This window comes from Archocentrus centrarchus, chromosome 15, assembly GCF_007364275.1.
Source record: "Archocentrus centrarchus isolate MPI-CPG fArcCen1 chromosome 15, fArcCen1, whole genome shotgun sequence".
Classification (NCBI taxonomy): domain Eukaryota; kingdom Metazoa; phylum Chordata; class Actinopteri; order Cichliformes; family Cichlidae; genus Archocentrus; species Archocentrus centrarchus.
The window spans coordinates 8,228,694-8,251,093 of record NC_044360.1 but is presented as its reverse complement, the minus strand read 5'-3'; the positions used below and the strand labels follow the sequence as shown (position 1 = coordinate 8,251,093).

Sequence of the window (22,400 nt, the reverse complement as noted above, 5' to 3'; positions counted from 1 at the left end):
TTTGTTTATTTATTTATTAAGTGATAATGCATAGTCACTTTGTTATTAGCCTGGGTTTTGCCTCTGTACAAAGTTAGGCTGAAAAATGGAGGGGTGAAATCTATTTAAAGAGCAGTCTGAAAGCACAGCTCAGCTCTGCTCTCTGCTGTGACTCAGGAGCGTTGATAACGTTTATCACAAAGCTCAGCTATATGGTAAGCTTGATACTTACAGACACAGTTGTGCGGAGGAGGGGAGTCTTGTGATCCCTGAACTAACCAAATAAGCAGAGCAGAGAGAAAACATGCAACAAATAAACTGACAGTGCTGCACACACACACACACACACACACACACACACACACACACACACACACACACACACACACACACACACAGTCCACTTTTTTCATCTCAAGAATAATGGGTCAGTAACTCAGATTGTGTGGGAAAAGTAACTGAAACGTACCAAGCTATACACACATATGTGTTTGGATGGAATGCTGTTTAAATTGATTCCCTCTGTCCATATACATACAGTGCACATACCAGAGTTCTTTGCTTTTGAGATGGCTTTCTGGTTGTGTGTACAGTAATGTTTCTTCTCACAAGTTCTCATAGCGCTTAAAGACAACATTCCCACTCCTGAAGTACAGTTTCAAATTCTAGAAAAGAGAAAACCCTGACATTAGGCTGATACTGTTCTCTAACGTCTTGTTTAGAGAACAATGCTGGGTGAGGACCATTGTAATGTTGCAAGAACTGGGCCTTTATTGTTTTTGATATAGGGCAGCGATCATGGTACGCAACATTTGGCTACCTCTTACACTGAAACTTAGTTACTTAATCGCCCTTGTCTACATGTGCTTTAGTGGCTGCAGCTACATCCTGGTGTTGCTAACTCATGCACTATAAAAACTTAACCTTTAATCTAACCATAACTGAACGTGTGTAACAAATTGGGTTTCCTCTATGTACAGGGCAACCGCATTGTCTTATACACAAGTAGCCCACAGGCTGATGCTAATTAAAGGGAAATGCATGGACAGTAACAAGAATATCAGTCCACGTCAGATTTCATCCTTAGCTGCACATGTCTAGTACATAAATAAATACTCAGAGCAGAGAATCAAAGTCAAATCAGGGATCTTTGATACTTCAAAGCATCAATTTTCAGGGGATAGCCCTTGTGCTGACTTGAAATGTGATAGCTCATGTGATTTCAGACTCACTTTGGAAACTGGGTGGCTAAGTAAAACACTAAGCAATTGTACTGACATTATCTTCTCATGTGCTGAAAGTATCATCGTGATGAGATCATGAGACATTTTGCCCTAAAGAGTCTTAAGAGACAAGGGAGAGACACTGGCTCAGTCATTGTCTTGCATATAGTGGCAATATCAGAAAATTTTCTATTGAGCTTGGAGTTACTTTAATGATCAATAACCGATGATTAATGTACACTAGTGACTGTCTATCACTTGTATCGCTGGAGTGTTATTACACATAAATGTAGGACTAGTACAAGGAGAGAAAAAGCTTGGATACGGTTCATAATAACACTGTAAATTATCACGTACTTTCTCAGGGCCTCATATAGAGGCCCTTATATAAGGTTGATAATGTTTTTCTTAAGTTAACAAAAATCTAGATAAGAAATATGGATTGGTCCAGTGTGTCTGTTAATCTATCCTTTGTGATGTTGGGATTCAGAGAGTGATGTGTGCCTCTGTTTTGTTCCTCCATTTTCTACGCTATGCTAATTTGCCCTAGAGCACACACTGCAGTGTTGATTAATTTTTAGGATTTATGCAAGTCATCGCTCCATTCCAGCATGTTCTATATTTCTCTCACTGCACTCGGGGCACCACATTGAAACTGTGCACACGAGTGTTACAACTCTGATTTAATCACAGTGGAAACATTTTTCAGACTCTTGAGACTACCATGAGCTGGATGACTGAGAATCTACACAGGCTTACTGCAGGTGTATACATGCAGAACTATTTCTGAATTTGGAATGTTTTAGTTTTGTTAAGGTTTAGGTGGAAAATGAGTGTCATATTGTAGCCCACCTGCGCTTTTTCCTGTCAGCCTTTTCCCACTATTTCTTTATGTGTTCAGGGCTGAATTACAGAGATTTTTGGGGCCGATATCTCTCCATTTTTGTTTTTACATTTTTTAGTCAGCTTTTAGTGCAATTTAGGTTAAATAATGAGTTGTTAACTCCAGTAACCTTATTTTCACCTAGTTTGTCCTTTGTTCACACACACTGATGCTCACACATAGATCCGAGAACACAGGAAAGAAACTAGTGCATCAGTAAACCATAGTAGGCTCAGTAATCATGTTGAGCTGAAATGAAACAAGTGCAACTTTTTTTAACGAAATGACAAAATATTTTAATTTTGAGTCTAGCTTTTCTTTTTATTTTCTTCATATGCAGTGTAGGTAGTCCTGGTGGGGGAGGGGTGTCAATAATAGGTAAAACACCTTAACTTCTGCTATAGCATTCACCAGTTTATGGCTTCATATGACCAAGTTTTCTGTCTTTTACAATACATTAGAAATCCTGCTTACTATGTACCATTTAGCCTTTTTCTTGTTTTAAATTGTTATGTGAATATAGTCACATATCTTGCCAGAGGCCCAGAAAAGTCCTCCAAATCTTCAGCCCCATTTACTGAACTCTTCACTTATTGATGTTATTACTAGGCCCTGTGGGTCTGTAATTGGCCAGATTTTTGCGCCGGTCATTTCTTTGCGACTGAACCGACCGTGATGCCAGACTGTTCATTATGCAGAATGTGTTTTGTGCACTGAGGCCTAATTGATTCTGAATGAATCATACATTATAAATGAGCCAACACTAGTCTTTCTCTTTCTGCCTGTGTTCTGGTCTGTGTATGTAAGATGCTTTTTTACTTCATGGATCACCCTCCCTTTTTCTGTATTTTTATAATTATCCATTTGGTATTCACCATGAGTATTTAAGGCTGCTGGTTTATTACAGAAGACATGACAAGAGTTACTCCTGACCCTAAGAGGTAGGCCTTAGTAAGTAAACCTGTAATCCTCAAAACCAAATCTTCTTTGCAGTAAGTCTGTTTACCTCCAGAGACCCTATAGCTAACGCTGATCTGAGCATAGATGTCAGGGATGTAGTTAGGACTATGCTCACCAAGCATTTGCTCACCATTTTATTGAGGTAATTATTACAAAATCTGTTGTTTTATTATTTGTTTTGTTTTAAGGAGGCTTCCTAAATGTCAAAAATTGCAACAAAAAACTTTATCTGCTAATCATTTTTTTATCCATTTGGATCTAAAAGACAGCATCTAGTTTGATTGTCTGATCAAAAATATACTGTTTCCGTGAAGCTATGAACAACGAAAGACCTGCTCCTTTTAACTTGGATCTTTTTTTTTTCCATAGTTGTTAGTTATTGTATAAAATGAATTAAATCTGTTTTGAAATTTACCTTTCAGACTGCATATTGACTAGTAATTGCCAAAGTGCAACTTTGATCTGCAAATTTAGAAATAAAAAAAATCTCAGTTTATTGGTGCTAGCTTAATTTCAAACAAGTTACTATGGGCCCTGAATGGACAAAAATTTAGAGTAACAATGGAGTACAGACCAAGCTAAGTCTCATATAGCAGGTAGAGGAAGCACTGAGAACCTTTTCCTTGAATTTGAAGACATTCACTGAAGGTCTTCTTTTTGAAATCCTGTTGAAGGTTTGAAGCAAGTCATTATATTTCTGTAGAGCTATGCTATTCTGTAGCTGAGTGAGCTCTGTGTAAGGGGAGCAAACAAAAGGACTTTTCCCTACGGGGATCAATAAAGTATCACAATGTCACTATTACAGAGCCACACAGGCAATGGGACACCAAACCCCAGTAATGGTGGAGTCATGCGCTACGCATTGGAATTCAATCCCTTAAACTGGCAGCACCCAGCTACTGCCAACTTGTTCCAGAGACAAAAACCATGTATATGTCAACCTCTGTTCGTTGCACTAGCGGCTGACTCCACTCTCCTGATAGGGTGTCAGATGCTAAGGCACTATCCAGGCTAATCCTGTGTCACCTCTTTCTCTTCACTGCTCTTAAAATACCACAACTTCTGTGAGGTAAGTCTGCTGTTACACAGCAGCACAACAACAACCGGTATATGACATAACTGGCACTATTTTTTTGTTTTTGTTTTTCTCTAGTCAATATGTATAATATGAACAAAATTTAATATTTGTTCTGGTTACCAGTTGTGAGCTCTATAACTTTTTACAGATTGTAATATGAGAAGAATACTTCTATTCTGCAGCATGGTTAAAATTCTGCTTGCTGTCAATTTTTAAAATAATCCCAATGTATCCTCTAGAGCAAAAATAAAAAAAAAATGTTCTTTTTTTTTGGTATTTTGTTTACATTACATTTTCATCCCTGCCTTCACCATATATATATATATATATATATATATATATAAATAAAAAAATAATGTGTCAATCAAGACTTTTTGTTTCATTCTTTAAAATGTTGGATATAAGCATAACCACACTGAGAACTAATAGGCTCATTTGAGAAGAACCAGGCCTGTGCTGAATTACTAGCAATTGCTACACAGGGCCTAGTAGTTAGATTTCTGACTTAGATTACCTCAGAACATGCTTACGTCATACAAACAGGCAGCGATAACCTCACAAGATCAAGGCAACTGCAGTTTTTAGAGCCAGGTGCCACGGTTGGTCTCCAATGAATGCAAGGCCTTGGGGCATGATAGACGCCTGGTTCCTGCCTGATGGTAAAATGGTAAACAGACTGGTAGTTATATAATGCTTTTCTACTCTTGGCACTAAAGGTTTTTATAACTAGCCTCATTCACCCAATCACACACACATTCATTCAAGCACTTTTTTCTTTACCCAAGCACCTTGTCTAATATTCTCACACAAACACACTCAAATTGACACATTAGGGCAACCCAGGTTTCAGTATCTTGCCCAAGGATACTTCGACATACAGACTGCAACAGCCGGAGATGGACTCACTCCATCTCCTGAGCCATAGCCGCCCACAACATTGGTTAGGTTTAGATGTTCACTCTGCAATATGAAATTCCATTAAGCTTCCGATTTTTGTTAAATTGGATAGTTTTATTCCACTGTATTTATTTATAGTAAATTCTCTGATATTTATTAGTCTGATGCTCAATACAGTCATTCCTCGCTATATCACAGTTCACTTATTGCAGCTTCACTGTATCGTGGATTAAAAAAAAAAAAAATCTAATTCTGTTTTGCGGAGTTTTCACTATATTGCGGAATTTTGCATTATATAGGTATTTCTGTAACACCCCATAACTGTACATCACGAAGAGATAAATTACGCCTACACCTTTAGTGGAAATAGAGGTAATGGTCGAGGGTGAAGATACTGCACCACCTTCATCATCATCAGTACTGCACAGCTACATAATTCATCATCTTCATCATTCAAGTTGTAGTAAGAGAGTGGGAAAGGTTTATAGGAGTGTGGAAAGGGTTTATAAAGCCTTAAATTATATATAAAGAATAAAATTAATATATAATAAATATAATGCCGCTACTTTGCAGATTTTCACCTATCGTGGGGGTCTCTGGAACGTAGATAGGTGAGGGATCCCTGTACATTTATATTACAGATCTCTACTCAAATGTCTCCCCACCAATCTGTCATATATTTTGTACTGGACTGATTTTTTTTTTTTTTTTTTTTTTTAAGTTTTGGAAAATGGGATGTTTGAATTCTTAAAATAAAATCATTAAAGATATAGCAATCTAAATAGCTGAAATATTTCTCTCCCTGACCGTGAGTTTACACTACCATATAGCTGAGCCTCTTCTCGCTCACAGTGCTTCCTTTTTATTGTCCAATCATATTGCCTTGTTCGATTTATCTTTTAAAAGTTAGAAAATTTAAGGTCCTCTGTGTTGTGTTTTGAATTTGACATTTATTAATGTTTTTTTATTTACTGATTTAATTTGAAAAGACTTTTGTGTTTAGAATTATTATATAACTTAAATATGATGCTGATAATTACATGAGAATTCATGCAAAATGACCACCATGGATAAAGATCAAATATCATCTGCATAGCATTTGAATAGGCTACCTACCCATAATAAAAATTCCTAATTAAAACTGTTGGAGACTGCATACATATTAACATTATTTGCAACTTTATTAAATTGGGATCAGCTCTAACAGGATATAAGTGTTTCTGTGACTTCCTGCACAGACAGAAAGCTGCTGGAAGCTGTCCGACTTGACTGCAGCACTTTGTCTCCACCCCCTGTTGCTGCCACCTGCTCTCGTCCACTTTCCAGGCGAGGTGGAGTTTAAGTATGCCTACTGCTCCTGTGTCTCAGACTTTAGTGGGAAGGGGATGGACCACTGCCCACTGAAATATTTCTGGTTTTATTAAAACTGCCATTCATGCAATTTGAAAAATTCTGACTTGGTTGAGTCATACCATTAGGGGGAAAAAAAAAAGTTCAGGTCTAGTTTGGCATTCTTTGATGGAACTGCAAGACGTTTTTTAGTGACATGGGCCTCATCTCTGTCAGCTGGAGTATCCACAACCGATTAACCTCACCTCTCTGCATCTGGGACTCCTCATTGCCTCACTCAGCCAGAAATCAGATTCAGGCTGAGTAGACACTGCACTGTTGGATAAGATGTGATGCGGATGTGGCTGCTGAACAGGAGCCAATGGCACACACAGCCATGCAGAGGAGCCAGGAACTGCAGGGTCTCATTGTTCATTTTAAGATTTAATGCAGTGCTTGATGCTTGACTTTAAAAGAGGCTGCGTGTGTTTAAAAAATAAATGAATTGGGTTTCAATGAAACGTTACACATTCAGTCCCAAATAATGTTTGTGCAATCATGTAGAATAGTAAAGAATATAATATGTATACAAAAGCTCACCTGTGCTGTGTACCATTTGAAATGGCTTTCTTTGCATTATCTGATTAGACAAAAGCAAAACTATAATCAGAGATAACTGGTATCGCTAGTGTGTGTGTTGCAGCTTACTCTGTTATCCCAGGCCTTCTTGCTCAGGCTCTGTGTGCTCTTGGGCGACATTAAATGTGTCAATTGAGTCATCTTTTGCACAGATAGACTGGGCAAATGGTGCCTCCTTTATTAGGAGGAACCCAATCAGCACTGATGGATAGGTAAGGTGGCAGATCATTGGTAATCTAAATTCATTTGAGAGAGAGAGAGAGAGAGAGAGAGCGCGTTCTTAACTTTCAGCTCGATTTATTTAAACATGATACTCAAGAAATGCATTTAAAGCTGATGCTTGCGCATAATGATGACACAGAAATCTTTTTCCATTTGGCCAAATGTGCTTTGAGTATTCTCTGGTAATAAATACCAATCGACTATTCATTTCTCGAATTTTCTTTTGTTGTTTTGTTGCAATTCGAAACATTTAAAACACATTAATGCGTTTTCTGAATCATCATGTAAATTCCTTTGGTACCATGACATACAGTTTACAATGCTGATGTTTGTAGTGATAAGATCCTAGGTAACTGCCCTGCTTCATTGGGTAGCATTACTAACCTACAATACAAGAGGTTTAAATATATAAAGCTTGCTCCCTCTGCTGAGGATCTATGCCACTTTGGGTGGAAAAATAATTTTAGAAGATGTACTGCTCACACCAAAGCTCATCACCTGCTCTGGAGCATAAGTTACCATGGTGATTTGGCCAGGTAAAGCGTGAGCCACTTTTATGACACTGAAAACTCTGATGTTAGGTTCTAACCTATTACACTCTTAATTTTAAATCCCATTGGCAATGCATTTCATGCTCATTACACCAGTGAAGGTAAGCAATAAACAGTGGCTGTTGATATTACATCTCAACATTACTACACACAGTGCTAAACTGGTTAGTGAGGTCCCATTAAGAAGCCCTGGGCGGAGTGGATTTTTTTGACGTTGCCATCTTGGTTTATTAACAATGGACAGAGCGCACTTATTGCCTAAAGACTTGGGATTGACAGGTCATTATTACCAGCGAGCATACCCTCCATAATCCTTCTTTTTGACTCTGATTAATAATGATGACCATACTTTACTAAATGAAGCTCGTGTTTTATAAAACTGGGGACTTTATTGCTTATAGACTCATTTACAACCAGAAGTCTTTTTGCAGCCAGGGCAGTCACCTCCACTGGCCTTTAAAGACTAAGGTTCATTTGGCTTGACTTTTCAGACATAGCGGCTGCAGACACCTTTTACACTGTCTATGGCTATAATTCATCATTTTGAATTTAACAGTAAAGCCATTCATTTTCAGTCTTGATTCTGTGGATTGGCAATATATGCTGGCAAGATTGGTTTAATTTTTTTTTTCATTTCTTTGTTTTGCCCTGTTGTCTGCATTATTACTGTCAATGATATGAATCATGTGCTCAGCACAGGTCACGTGCCCCTATTGTACGCTGTCTTTCCTCGTAGGTGCCATTGTTTGTTTGATCAACAAGGAAGCAGCCTGTGTTTCGTAGAAGAGCATTTGAAAATATCCATGCTGCAGTAACTTCTAATCAGTATAAATGTGTTGAGTTTTCATATTCTTATTGATTAAAAAAAAAAGAAGATAGATTTGTCTTTTAATGATGATCACATGGAACAAGAGCACTATTTCAGAAAGTGTCAGGATTGATTGGATCCTACTGGCATCTCAGACTGCTGTAGTCGAGAGATTTCAGTCATTGTCAGCTTATCTTGAATAACTGTAAAGAATGTGAGTGGTCTCTGGTAAAACTTCAGGTGTTGGTGTACATAATTTTAAATTGTCACTGTGCTTTTATGATATCTGTTACAAGTTAAACTAAACTTTCTGCCTTTCTTCTTTCTTCAGGGAAATGAAGCCAGTTACCCCCTGGAGATGTGCTCACATTGTAAGTAGTTTAAATCTTTGCTTGATCTAGTTGTACAAAGAGTTGTTTTTATTAAAAAAAAAAATCTTCTTCTGAACTTTTATTTGATAATTTTTCTGGGTTTCCACTGAGCGGTTTGGCAGAACTAGTAAGCACCCAGTGTTTTGATGAGTCCTGTTTTCTGATCAAGATGATGACTGCCCACTAAGGAGAGAGTATTCATTTGGTATAAAGGGTTTATATACCAAATTTTATTAATTTTTATGGTGCTACAAATCAGTGAGCAGTCAACACCCAGTTTGCAGATTTTGAATGTCCTTTGATAAAATGCCATTCATTGAATAGCAGATATTTCTGCAGGTGAACTGATATCGTCCTTTGGTTATTAATTATGAAAAATTTTCAACCAAATCTGAGATAACATTACTATTTAACAATAAATATCTATGTCAACTTCATTTCAACTTGCATTTTAACTTCATTTAACTATATCATAACTTAATTTAACTGCATTTTATGATTTTTCATGTATAAGTGATTATTTTTTTAAATTGTGAAGATGTTATCTTAGTATCGTACTCTTATGTTCTTGTTATTTTTACAAGATGTCTGCTTGGTAGACTGACATATTCAAGCTTATGAGCTCAAGAGGAGGAGGAGGAGAGCTGAAGATATGACTCATATTTCTTCTTTGCTGGCCTCCTTCACCTTCCCCTACCTGATGATACACATCCACACTAGCTCACACAGCTTTGTGTTGCTGAAAAGTCCTCAGAGATGCAGATTTCTCACCAGCTCTCTTTGGTGCAAATGGCACATTTTTACACATGCTAAAAAGGGTGCACTGCTGTATGTGTTTAATGAGCGCTGAGACTGTGACAGGTCCCTTAGTGTAGGTGTACTTCAGGGACCGTGTCACTGTTTAGATTGACCTTCAGACAAGAATAATCATTTTTGCATCAGGGTTACCAAGCTGGCTATTGTGACTTTTGGTGTCACGGTATAAGAAGGTCTTGTGTATGAGGCAGAATTGCATTGAAATAACCTTATTCTCCAAACGTCAGGGCTTATTGTATGTTTTAAACGTGATTAAACCATATAGGAAGGACAGGAGTTTAAGTGGGAACTTTTTCTGTAATTTTGAGTTTTTTAAAGAAAATAAAAAATAATGCACAGGAATTTTCTGTTAACTTGCAAGTATTGTAGTTTTGGGTGACTTAGAAACAAAAGAGGAACAGTTGTTTCCTGCTTAAGCTTTAAGAGTGAGATGTGAGATAAGAGTGAGATTTAACGATAATTTATTACCCTTGTTTGCAAAGGAAGTTGACCATACACAGATGTACACATAAAAATATTCAAAATGACATGCCTTGTTCCAGCTAGCAGAGCTGGACACACACTGTGGCTTTTCCATACTTAGATTGTCCTGCTGTAACATTGTGGGGAACGGGACCTTGGCCTGCCTGGCCTTCCAGGCATTCCTTCCCCAGGATTATGCCACCACAGTGAGGGTGATGAATTTTGGATGATCCATGACCCTGAAATGAACCCATAAATGACCTCCGTATTCAGTCTGGGCTATTAACAGCATCCCTGTCCCTTTCTATTTCTCTAGTTACCTTTTTCCTGGTCACCATTGTCTAATTGTTCTTTTTGTTCTCTTTAAATGTCATCTATCCTGTCTGCTATTTGTTTTTAAAGGTGTTACTTAGGCATTAAATACCAACACTTCTCAAGAAATACCAAATTGAGAATGTGATGTCTGAGTCTACAGTTCCAAAATGCGTTTGTCCTCTGCTCTGTTGGCTCCGTTTGTGTCGTGGTTACACGGACATGAGCCAAAATTAAACTTTGGTGACCTGCCATGATTAAGACCTATTCTAGTTGTGACCATATACATACATCAGTGATATAGCAATTGGCTAGTAGAGTTAGCTACCTACTGCTCGTTTCAGTCAAAAAACATTTGAGGTGGAAAGCAAAACCTGGAATGTCCATTGAATGTCTGTGAGGTTTTGCCTTTCCGGTCTATATCCAAAACCACACGGAATTGAGCGATGAAATTCGGCATATGTGTTCTTTACTCTTCTAAGATGCGCAACACAGTACCCTTTGTACACTTTGGCTGTATTTATCTGAAGTGGAGAGTAAACAACATGGAGGATTTTAGGCTGCTAATGCTATGATAATATATGCTAATGATTCTCATGCCTGATTGACTTAACCTAATCATGTGATCATATTGTGCTGTGTGATTGGCTATATCTACTTGACCATTATTGACTGAAATGGAGAAAGTGGAGATTCCCCATATCTAGCAGCTGACCTAGGTTACTGAACAGCTGGCAGTAGCTAGATGGTGAGAAACTGGGGTCCCAAATTTCTAGGTAAAGAACCAGTCTGTTAGTAACATCAGTTCTATGCTGCAGCCTAGGGTTGGGTGGGCGATATGGACCAAAAGTAATATCTTGATATTTTTTTTAGCAGAATTGCAATATATATCTCAATATTTTTTTTCTTCCCAAAAGGTATAAACAAAAAGGCACTTCTGAGTCAAAGCTACATGTCCCAAATGTCACACAGGCACTTTTATTAACATTCAGCTGTAGGTGTACATGAGAAATTGCTCAAAAGTAAACTATTGGCATTTTTAAATAATAATGCTGCTCAAATAAATTAATGCTTTTTTCCTCTAAAAAAAAAAAGACTAAAATGTACGTAAAATGTACATAGAAAAGATACAGAGGAAAAATAGCAAAAGGCTGACTTATTGTTTAAAAAGCCAGTATGGTGAAATCTGCTTCACTGGAAAGTGCTTCCTCCTGTGTGTACTCCTGTATATCCAGTACTGTGACAGACTGAATGAACAAAATTCCATCCTTCAGTCAGCAGGGTTCTAGCCAGCTCAGTAAATCCATAGACATATGCGCTGATGTATTACAGCAGTGGGCCCACCTGCTCAATGCAGCGTCTGCAAACACACGAAAAAGACCCACTTCTGCTATTAAGGCCACATGACTTACAGTACAAACCAACTTCTGTTATGGAGTTGTGGTATGGCGGGGCCCTCTTACCTGTAGCCAGGGACTTTTGGGGGTCTGGGTGATGCCAAAGCGTACAAATGTATGCTGTATGTACACAAAAAACGGCGACAGCGGAGGATTTCAGGTTTCCAAAACTCTCCAAAATTCGTCGACCTTACCGGAAAAAGTCGCTAAATTTGTTTTTTTTTTTGGGAAAAAAAGTCGCCAGTGGGGTCTGAAAAGCCGCTAAATCTAGCGACAAAGTCACTAAGTTGGCAACACTGCCATGCTGTCGCTTCCTGCATGATTTACGGGTGAAGCGGAGAGAGGCGGGACAGTGTGAAGTTGTGCAGAGACAAACTGGGAGAAGACAAAGGTGAACTGGTGGATCTGCAAGTATGATTATAACGGGACATAAACTATATCGATATAAACGATATTGTCTCATCTTATATCGCGTATGAAAATATATTGATATTTTTTAAAAACTTGATATATCACCTAGCCCTACTGCAGCCTTATTGATTAGCCTGTGATGCCAACTTCTCATTGGCTGAGCATTGTTTAATATGCTGGTCAAGGATGACTTATGGCTATAAATAGTACAGACTATGAGTGATCATTGAGCAATATTAAAGCCATACCTACTGCTCAGCAGTATTGCTCAAGTGTAAGCAACATGGTTGCCTTATGATTATAGTGATGTAACACATAATACATTGATATCAACAGGTTATGTAGTATATTTCTTACATCTTTGACTGCTAATTCTTATTTTTATATTTTTGTATATGTATATATATTTATGTATATATATACACGTATATATTTTATATTTTTTGCACTGTTATGAGAGCTCTGCACTAGAATTCCTATGTACCCAAACCTTGCGTGCTAGTACAAATGGCAAATAAAGTATCTTGAATCTAGTAATATTCCTGTACACACATGAGTATAATATGATGTGAATACCTTGTAAGTATGCATTATGTCTGGCTTATTGTTACAGATTATATAAATAGAAATACATTATGTATATACGCCCTTGTACAAGAGTGAGTGTTTACCAAGGGAATTTTTTGTGTCTGTTCCAGGATGTGGTTACCAAAAAGTAATTGTAGAAATATTAAAGATAATCACAAAATATCAGTCTCTTACAGCATGCTTTATATTGTTGGGATTTAATCCGTATAGCTAATATTGAAAACATATTTTTGCTGGAATATGCATTATATGCGTTATATCTTAACTAACCCAGGGGTGACCAAAAGTATTTGGATAAAGGTTTAAGGCAAGGTGTCCAAATTAGGGCAAAAATAATTTTGCAGAAGGTAATAAGATGTGGGCTGAAGGGTGTTCTATTATGAAATGGGACTGTAATGTTATCCTGACTTATACATTTATTTTATATTTTCATTAATTGCTGGAGGATATCCCCATTGGTGATGGGTCTTGTTATTTTAGAAGGTATTTACTACTATATTTACTGTAAAACTTGCTGTCCAACTTGTTTCCCTAGCTCACAGTCCTCCTATTTTCTTTCTCTTTCTCTAGCTGTCTTCTGTCTGTCTCACCATGCACTGACAGAGCAGCTGTTCAGCTCATCAAGTGCTTGGACAGACAGGCACTCGACTGGCTGTTAAGAAATTAGCTCTGGCCTGCTGGTCAGAGAAATTCATCCTGCTGCACCTTACTGCCCTACAGTGAGACATGAACCAGCAAAATCTAATGCCCCCTCATTCGCACCTGCTGTCAGTCACTTTCTAACTCTGTTTGCAGTACATGAGTTTTTCTCCATGTATTGCACTGATAAGATGGATTGTGAAATAAGGTCAAACCATGCACAATCCCACTTGCCCTCTCCCTTTGCACATGGGCATAAACCTGGCTACACTGATCATAACTCACCCTGTAACATGAGACACAAGGGCAGGTCTAACAAAAAGTGATAACTTGTGTTTGAAGGTTGTGGTCACACAAAAAATATTTTTAATTCATTGGGCTCCACTGGCTCCAGTGGCTTAAGTCAAATGAACAGTAGATATCAGTAATTATAAGAACAATTGTGTGATCTAACATGTGGCTTTGAATTATTGCTAAATATTTAGTCTGTTTTGCAGAGATATTTGTGTGTTGCATTTGAGCCTGACACGATTTTTGTCTCTATTTTCTGTGCTGGAGGATGAATTTTTGAAAGGCCTGTACCCTCTGAGTGCAGTGTCTCACCACTGCTGGCTTAAGTGAGCTTAGATCAGGCAGAATTTAATGGCCTACTTGTACAGCGTGCATAATTAGACGCACAAACCACACGGACACACACCTCCTCACACATCCTTTAGCAGTACACACTCTGCTAAATTACATGCACGCGCCCACTCTGTTCCGCTAGTCTCTTCACCCCACACACATGTACACACACACACACACGAAACCCCCCCTCAACGCTTCATGCTCTCAGAGAAACGCAACAGCAAGCCTGAAACCATTGCAGGTCTGTCTGCAGCCGCCCAAAATAAATGGCGGGCGGTTTCTGGAGTTCCTTGTTGCTAGGGGTTTCCCTGAGGGTGGGAGCCTGAGCCTCTGTCGATGGGGGGTGGTGGGGTGAGTTGGGGGTTTTCTCATGACAGAACAGCTATAAATATACACCATCAATGCGCTGTCCTGTTCTCGTCCTCAGTTTGGTTCATGCAGGCAAGCTGTACATTGTCAGTGCAGCCAGATTAATCAGCCTAACTCACAGAGCACTGGAGCTCTCAGCTGAATAGCCTTCTCTCACCTGTGGACTAAATGAGATGACTGCAGGAGTGTGAATAAAAAGCTGTGTTTTTGTGTGCCTCTTTATTTAGTCCCAGAAACAGTCTGATTTCAGAATTTACAGACAAGCCAGAAGACTTGCTTACTGCGTACCTAACCAGACTGCTTTAAACTGGCTGCTGTGCTTGAAGTGTGCTAAACACAATCAAAGTTGAATTGCATTCAGTTGACTGCACAGCTGCTGACATAGATGTGAATAATAGTGCATATCATTTAACTTTCTCTGAGGCAGTGTTTTGCACGTAAATATACCCTAGATCACAGCATAGCCATTATCTTTAGAATAGAATAGAATAGAATAGAATGCCTATATTGTCATTGTACAGGATGTACAATGAGATTGGAGGGCCACTCCTGTTCAGTGCCATGTAACAGAAAATCAAACTCTCTAAAATAAAAATATTATAAAAATATTATAATCTAGTATAATCAATATAATCAAGAGATATACAGAAATAAACAATGTGTAAAATATACAAAAATAGAATGTATAAAAATATATACATACATTGGTGCATCTGTACATTGTAAGAAAAGTAAATTAATGTATGTGGTGATTTTTGTGAGACATCATGGATACAAAATCAAAAGTTTAGCAGATGAAAAATTAAAATGATTGCTATTTATGTAGCATTAATGTTATAGCCACTTTTTTTCTGTCTAATAAGACAAGCTGAGAAATATATGTCAGTGAGAGCTTCATAATTGAGAATTCTGCACTACTAAAATACAGTACATTTGCATCTAGAGAAAAAAGTAAACAAATGTGAAGCTCTGAGTCTAGTAGTTGGCAGCACTTCTGCAACATAGAGGGAGTTGATACATTTTGCAAACAGGGAAGAAAATCCTGTTTAAATTTTTTACAGTCTGTCCTAAGAAACAGCTTGTGACATCTTGTGAGGCTTTAACTTACAGTTTACAACTGAACATATAACCCACTTTGTAGAAAACACTATCATACTGTATATATCATGTATTGCCATTTAGTCAAAAACAGCCGAGAGGATTTTTTTTTTTAATCCATGTGGCTCAAAGGCAGGATAGCAAATATAAAATGTTTTTGATGAAGAAAATTTTTATTGGATTTGTAATATTGGGTATATGAGAACTGTCAAGATTAAAGTGGCATTTTTGTTAGTCGGCAGACTCTACGCTGTAATTTTCACTAACGTGCAAACTGAATTTTTACTCTGAATCATTCCCTCCCCCTGTTTGCCTCATTTCAGGTTAGCTGTGTTAATGGAGTCACATGTCTCCATTAATGTGCAGGGTGAGCCGTTTTTAGGGCTGAGCATGCTTAAGAGGACACATTCATTAGTGATATTTTGGGAACATTGTGTTTTTATAATTAAGCAAAAATGGGGTGGAGAAGCCAGTTGCATTTAGCAGATTTCCATTTCACACAGCTGTGCCGCTGTGTGATGGTTAGCTTGAGCGAGCTGACTGTTGTCTTGTTACAGTTAAGTAGAGCATTTAGTGTGTGATCAGACGAACCTTTTGTGCAGCATCTGTGGTAGTCAGAGGTTCATTTAAAATTTATCCTTCATTGCTTTAGATATATTATTTCATCAACTGAACTTACATTTCTAGATGACGTATAATATGCGTGCTATGAAATTAACCGTTTTTAACACACAAATACCACAAGAATGGCACTAACAGCACAGAAGGCCATGGAAGCTGTGTGCCGTGCACCAGGAGGAGGACCTTAACAAAAAATAAATTGATCTGCTAAGTAATGCATGTATACGTTAGCCTCCTGTGTGCCCTCAAAGACTGATGACATCTACATATGCATGTGTTTTCATCCATACACCTCCTGAACAATTATTTAAATATTCCTCCACGTGTGCATGTGTGTGCGTGTGTGTGGGCTACTTTAGGGGGCTAACGGGTTCCAGTTGCCTAGTAACACAGTTAAGGGTGCATACAGCATTTATGGAAGTGTGTGTGTGTGTGTTGTGCTTTGTGGTGGAGTATATGAGATTATCATAATCATCTCACAGTTACATTGGGTCTCCCTCAGAGATGCTCATTAGCAAAGCAGTGTGAGGATCCTCTGTGACTATGGAGACCTCTCAGAAAAACAGTTCTTTTACATGGGAAATCTTTTTTTTTTCATTACAACTTCCATTACATGAAAATGCATATATGAACACTACAAATAAATGTAATGGTAAGCACATAATTTTGTTATATTCAAACCCTTTTCAGTCTCTGTAAAGTGTAAAAATGCTCTGTGTGAATCATTTTGCTCTCAAAGGTGGGCTGTATATAAACTAATGCACCATACATAATGTGGTTGCAGTTTATAAAGTGGTCTACTCTGCACCATCATCCTATAAAACATGCAGCTCCACTAGTTTGCAACATCACCCACATCTGATGTTGGGCTTAAATGCATGACTCTTTTGTTCCCCTTTGTAAGAAAAGGTCATGTAGAAGGCAAGTGAATTGCAAAAGTGAAAATTTTGAAGGTGCTATCACTCCCTTTAATATCCAGTCCCTCAACAACATCCTGTTTTTGTAAAATCTAATAAGATGTGCCAAACCATGCAGGAAATATATAATATAGTGTATTATCTTATCTCAATCAGTTTTTCTGCAACATTAGTTCTCACTCTTCTCTGTGATGGTAATTACAGGTGTTGTTGCAGTAGGGAAAAAAAAATAAAACAAGAACATCTCATCTTTTCTCCCTGGCTCTCATACTCAGCAGCACTTTCCCATCAAGCGTGGTCATTTCTGGAATACCGGTGCCAGCGACAGGTTGTTCCAGCTTTTTTGAGATTCAGTTGTTGTTTTAAGCAAACTATGCCTCATTTGTAGCCAGTTTTTGGCACAAATCATTGCACCAAATTTTAAGATTTTTAGCTCCTATAATGGAGGGAGGCAGTAGGCATTTGTAAAGCTCAGAAATTAAACTTAGTTTACTGCATTCACTTTAAATCATACTAGAATGCGTTTGTGTAATAGCATGATATAAGAATAGTTAAATCAGTGAACCTTGTTTGTTCATCAGCTGCTAAACTTGCAGCTCTGATGCGATTCTGGGAATCTACCACTTGACCATAACAGATGGAGCCATATGTTGGATAAGTCAAACCAACTGCTCCAGTAAATGTACTCTTAATCATACGTTTTCTTTGGCTCAGCTGGGTGCCCCGTGTGTCTGTGATACCGGCAGACATGGGACTTGTTGGTGTGAGACTGGAAAGGGGATTCAGACTGTGAGAAGGCTGATGTCCTTGCTTTCATGAATAATACATGTACGTCCTCACTTGGCAGGTCCAGACAGCAATAAGGGATCTGCGTCCAGTGTTAAGATGTTCCCTGCTTAGCAGCTGCACCAAAGTTTGTGTTGTAAATGTCATAGCAGTTTTTCATGTGTACTCCAGCCAGCTTATCCTACTAACCTGACACTGTAGCACAAAAAGGAAAAACAGTGACAGGGAGTTGCTTTGAGGTCAGTGTCAGCTGTTTTGCAAACAGTTCTTCTTTGGGTCCTTACGAAGATGAGTACTGACTCAATTGTCAGAAAAGTTATTTGCTTAACTGATTGATTGTTTCTTCAAAAATAATGTCTGTTATCACAGAAGGCTGCAAAAAGTGGAAAATATTTACTATATATTACTGTACTTTTAGTTTCCCTTCAACTTGAAGCTTATCAGCCGATTATTAAAACTTGTATTAATCTAGCTTATAACATTTAGCATGTTTCCCAGGAATGGGAATGAAACCTTTATCACCTTCATAAGTGTTCTTGATGGTTACATTTCAACATAGTACATGCTATATGCTCTATTAGGTACACCTTGCTAGTGCTGGGTTTGGCCTCCTGTTGCCTTCAGAACTGTCTTAATTCTTCATGGCATAGGTTCAAAAAGGTGCTGGGAACATTTCTCCGAGGTCTTCCTCCATATTTACATGACCGTATCACACAGCTGCGGCAGATTTGCTAACTCCACATCATCACACCACATCTCAAAGGTGCTCTTTTGGATTGGGATTTGGTGACCATGGAAATCAGTCGTTTTCTGAAGTACTCAGAGCAGCCTGTCTGGCGCCAACAACCATCTATATAACACCTTACTACATAAACGTATATATTGACAAGGTAACAGAAATTGCTGTCACATTTCATCAGCAGTTCTAATCATCAACAGAGATGTGACGTAGACAAACACACTGACACAAATTATCATGCATTTTTAACATGCACAAATAGGGTTTAATATGCTCTTTTTTTGTTTTTTTACTTATATTAGCATTGTGATAGCATCTAATACTGTAAACATACCTGTTCTTTTATCATAGAGATCATAGTGGGACATAAGGCAATTCAAGTGAGCATTGTTATTGTGTGATGAGCCTTCAGGGAGATTGTAAAATTCTGCTGCATACAGAGTGGCTCAGGATTAGCACTCAGTACTCATTAAACTCTAAAAATGACATCCTGATATTTAATGACAAGCGCTTTTCATTTTTAAAGTTACTGGTGGACAAAAAGAAAGGGCTGCTCCATTTTGTTCTGATATTGGTTTCGGTCCCATTTGCAGAATGTTTGAGATCTACTGGACATGTGACAGAAGTATTTATGCTAACATTTAGCACTGTTCAAAAAGAGCTCTCTGGCCTTGTGGCAGACCTGAACATGGTTTTGATATATCATACTAAACACAGTGTAGTGCTTATCTGTAGCATTGATACCCCTTCAATCGGTTTTGAGCTAAGATGGTCTCATCTGCTGCACACAGGAAACAGGAGGCTGCTGATAAGGAAGTGCTTTGTGTCACAGGACAGCTGTGTGCTCGCCTCTGATAACTCATGCCTAGTAGACACAGACACCCTGTGGTCTATATCAGATTGTGAATGGGTTCTTGTGTGTAGATATGGCTCATCAGGAACAAATAAGAGAAATGAACCACTGACCTCTCATTAGAAATAAATCTATTTTTATATATTCAGAAATCATGAATATTTGATGCAGAATAGTATGTGTTGTTTGTGTACTGAAATTCTGTGTTGCACAGGGCAAAATCAGAGTGGTTTGTATATAAATACAGAAATTAAATTTTGCACATGCTTACACAGCACATGGATAGTTTATTAGTTTAGTGAAGATGCTGAAAGCTGGAACAAGTTGCCAATTCATTTGCACAATTGATTGATTGATCCGCTTATTACTCCAGCTTTGTATTACACTATATGGCAAAAATGCTGCACTCTGTTTAGGAGGCAATCTTTATTTGTAGACATTCTAAGTATTTTGAATGAATTTTTACATATTTTTAGTCTCCTGAGAAATTTGACATGTGATTTTGTGTGTGTGTGTGTTTTATTTCCCAGGACCGAGCAGATATAATTTCTGTTCTGTAGTTCAGCTGTTTATGGCATATAATGTTGTTACTATTTGTTTTTAGTGCACTCAGTTCCCTTTGAATGTTATTGGCTTAAAGGTGCTATAAAAGTCCAGCTTGTTGTCAGGTGACTTTATCGTGCACTTTACTGTTAGAAAGAACAAAGAATCACTAACCACCCAGAAGAGGAACATTAAATTAAAACAGGTTTATATTATCTCACACTGTTGGCCTAGATGCAGTTTATTTATTTATTAATCTATGTATGTATCTATTTCTGTATTTATTATCTTATCAAACATCGTGATAATGCACATGCTGCAGAGACCGTTAAAGAATACTTATAAAGTAGATTTCAACAGTTTGCAGAAATTTTATTTTTCTTTCTTCACTTAAATCTTGTAACCAACAGAGGCTGCTGCTGTGGTCGTGTCCTTTCCAACTTTCTCAATCTGTCTTTCTCTCACTCCTTTTTTCCTCCACTACTCCTCCACCACACTTGCGCTCTGATTAGTCATCGAGCTGATGTAGCACAGCGTGTTCGAGCGTTGAAACCCAAAACACAACCCACACCCGTCTCTCTCCCGCTTTCTCTCTCTCTCTGCATCATATAATTGAAAGCGGAACGATGGGATAACATCCTGTCAGAATCCAGACGTTCACATGTGCATTTAGAGCTTCATGGCCATAATATGAGATGCATATGTTTCCCACATTGTATCATTTTGAATGCAGATTCTTACTATTCTGACAGTTGTTGTGTTTCAGTGGTTTTCACAATTCATCAGCTGTGTTCTCATGAAAAATGACAAGAAATTCCAGTTAACACCACAAGCCTTGTTCTTTTTATGATTTTAAATCTAATGCAAATTTTACAAAATGGCTCACTAGCTGACTTTAAATTTCTTTTTCCACTCTGGGCTATAATGCCATTATTATTAAAGTCACAAATCAACCTTATCTTTGCTTACCATTTAGCTGAACTGGCTGCCCTCACTGAGGTCTTTAAATCTGATCAGAACAGGAATCGACTGAGTTCTTACTCTTGGCCACACCTCTCGATTGTGACTCCGTCCCTCTGTTAGTTGTTTGTGACCATTAATAGCTATGCTGTGTTATTTAGAACCCATATTAAAGCAGGTAAAGCAGTAGTTTGTGGTTGGTCAGTATGATCACCTGACCATATGTGAATGAGCTTATATAGTAATTAACAACTGGATTTGTGATTGCTTCTGGATTACTCCTTGCCATTGCTCAGTATACCAGCCAGAGAGTTGAGACTGTTTCTCATGGCAGGGGAAGAAAAGACCCAGGTTCCTTATGATAAAAAAGCACAAGTAGACACCAAAGGCTGTAAGTTATATTTATGTACTTGTCTCTGTGTCGTTCTTCTAATAACTCCTCTGTTACTCCCTCCTCCACGCTTTCTCCCAGCTCTCATTTCTCTACCTTTTTTTTTTTTTTTTTATATTTTAGGTTCACAGCAGTGTTTTCGGAGCAGTAGCAGTTTGTTTCATGTAATGTTTGCTATCTAGCAGTTGGCGCTTTTTTGTTGTTGCACCTATTTCAGGTATGGCTGGAAAAGAGCAGAATAAAATGTGCTATGGTTACTCTGGGTCTTAGTAACAGGTATTCCTGCAGGCCAGAAGTAGTGTCCTTGACCTAGTTATAAGTGGTGCCCACTAAAATTTATGACTCGGGTTCATGCAAAGATATTTATTTTGTTGCATAAATATCCTTTGACTTGGTGTTTGTGTGATTTATCTTCTTTTCTTTTAATAAATCTATCTTGGATTAATGCTGCTGCAGGTGAACAATGCACTGTGCATTTTTCACTGTCACTTATTAGTGTCTTTTTTTTTTTTTTTTTTTTCTCTCTCTCTCTCTGCTTCTTGCCCTAGTATGTAACTAGAGGCTGTCAGGACATCATGCACCTGACACGTGCACACTTCAGTTTCTTTTTTTCATGAATTTGATTATCTAACAAGATGGATAAGAACATCAGCTAAATGTCTACAAAGAAAATGTTTCATCCACATCCTCTCCTTCTCCTTCTTTTTCTCTTTGTCCAGTCGATGCTGATGAGATTAAGAGGCTAGGGAAGAGGTTTAAGAAACTCGACCTAGATAACTCTGGCTCACTCAGCGTGGAAGAGTTCATGTCTCTGCCCGAGCTGCAACAGAACCCACTGGTGCAAAGGGTTATCGACATATTCGACACGGATGGGAATGGAGAAGTGGACTTTAAAGGTATGCAATAATAGTGTGAGAAATAGTTTAAAGAT

At 38.1% G+C, this 22,400-nt stretch overlaps 1 protein-coding gene across 1 annotated transcript in view; it reads left to right on the top strand.

Annotated features, from left to right (window-relative positions):
- ppp3r1a (protein phosphatase 3, regulatory subunit B, alpha a) overlaps positions 1 to 22,400 on the top strand; it is a 32,745-nt gene that overhangs the window by 5,803 nt on the left and 4,542 nt on the right. The window contains exons 2-3 of the mRNA XM_030747696.1: positions 8,901 to 8,940; positions 22,189 to 22,365. Of these exons, the coding sequence (XP_030603556.1) occupies positions 8,901 to 8,940; positions 22,189 to 22,365 (217 nt within the window). The remainder of the gene's footprint in view (positions 1 to 8,900; positions 8,941 to 22,188; positions 22,366 to 22,400) is intronic.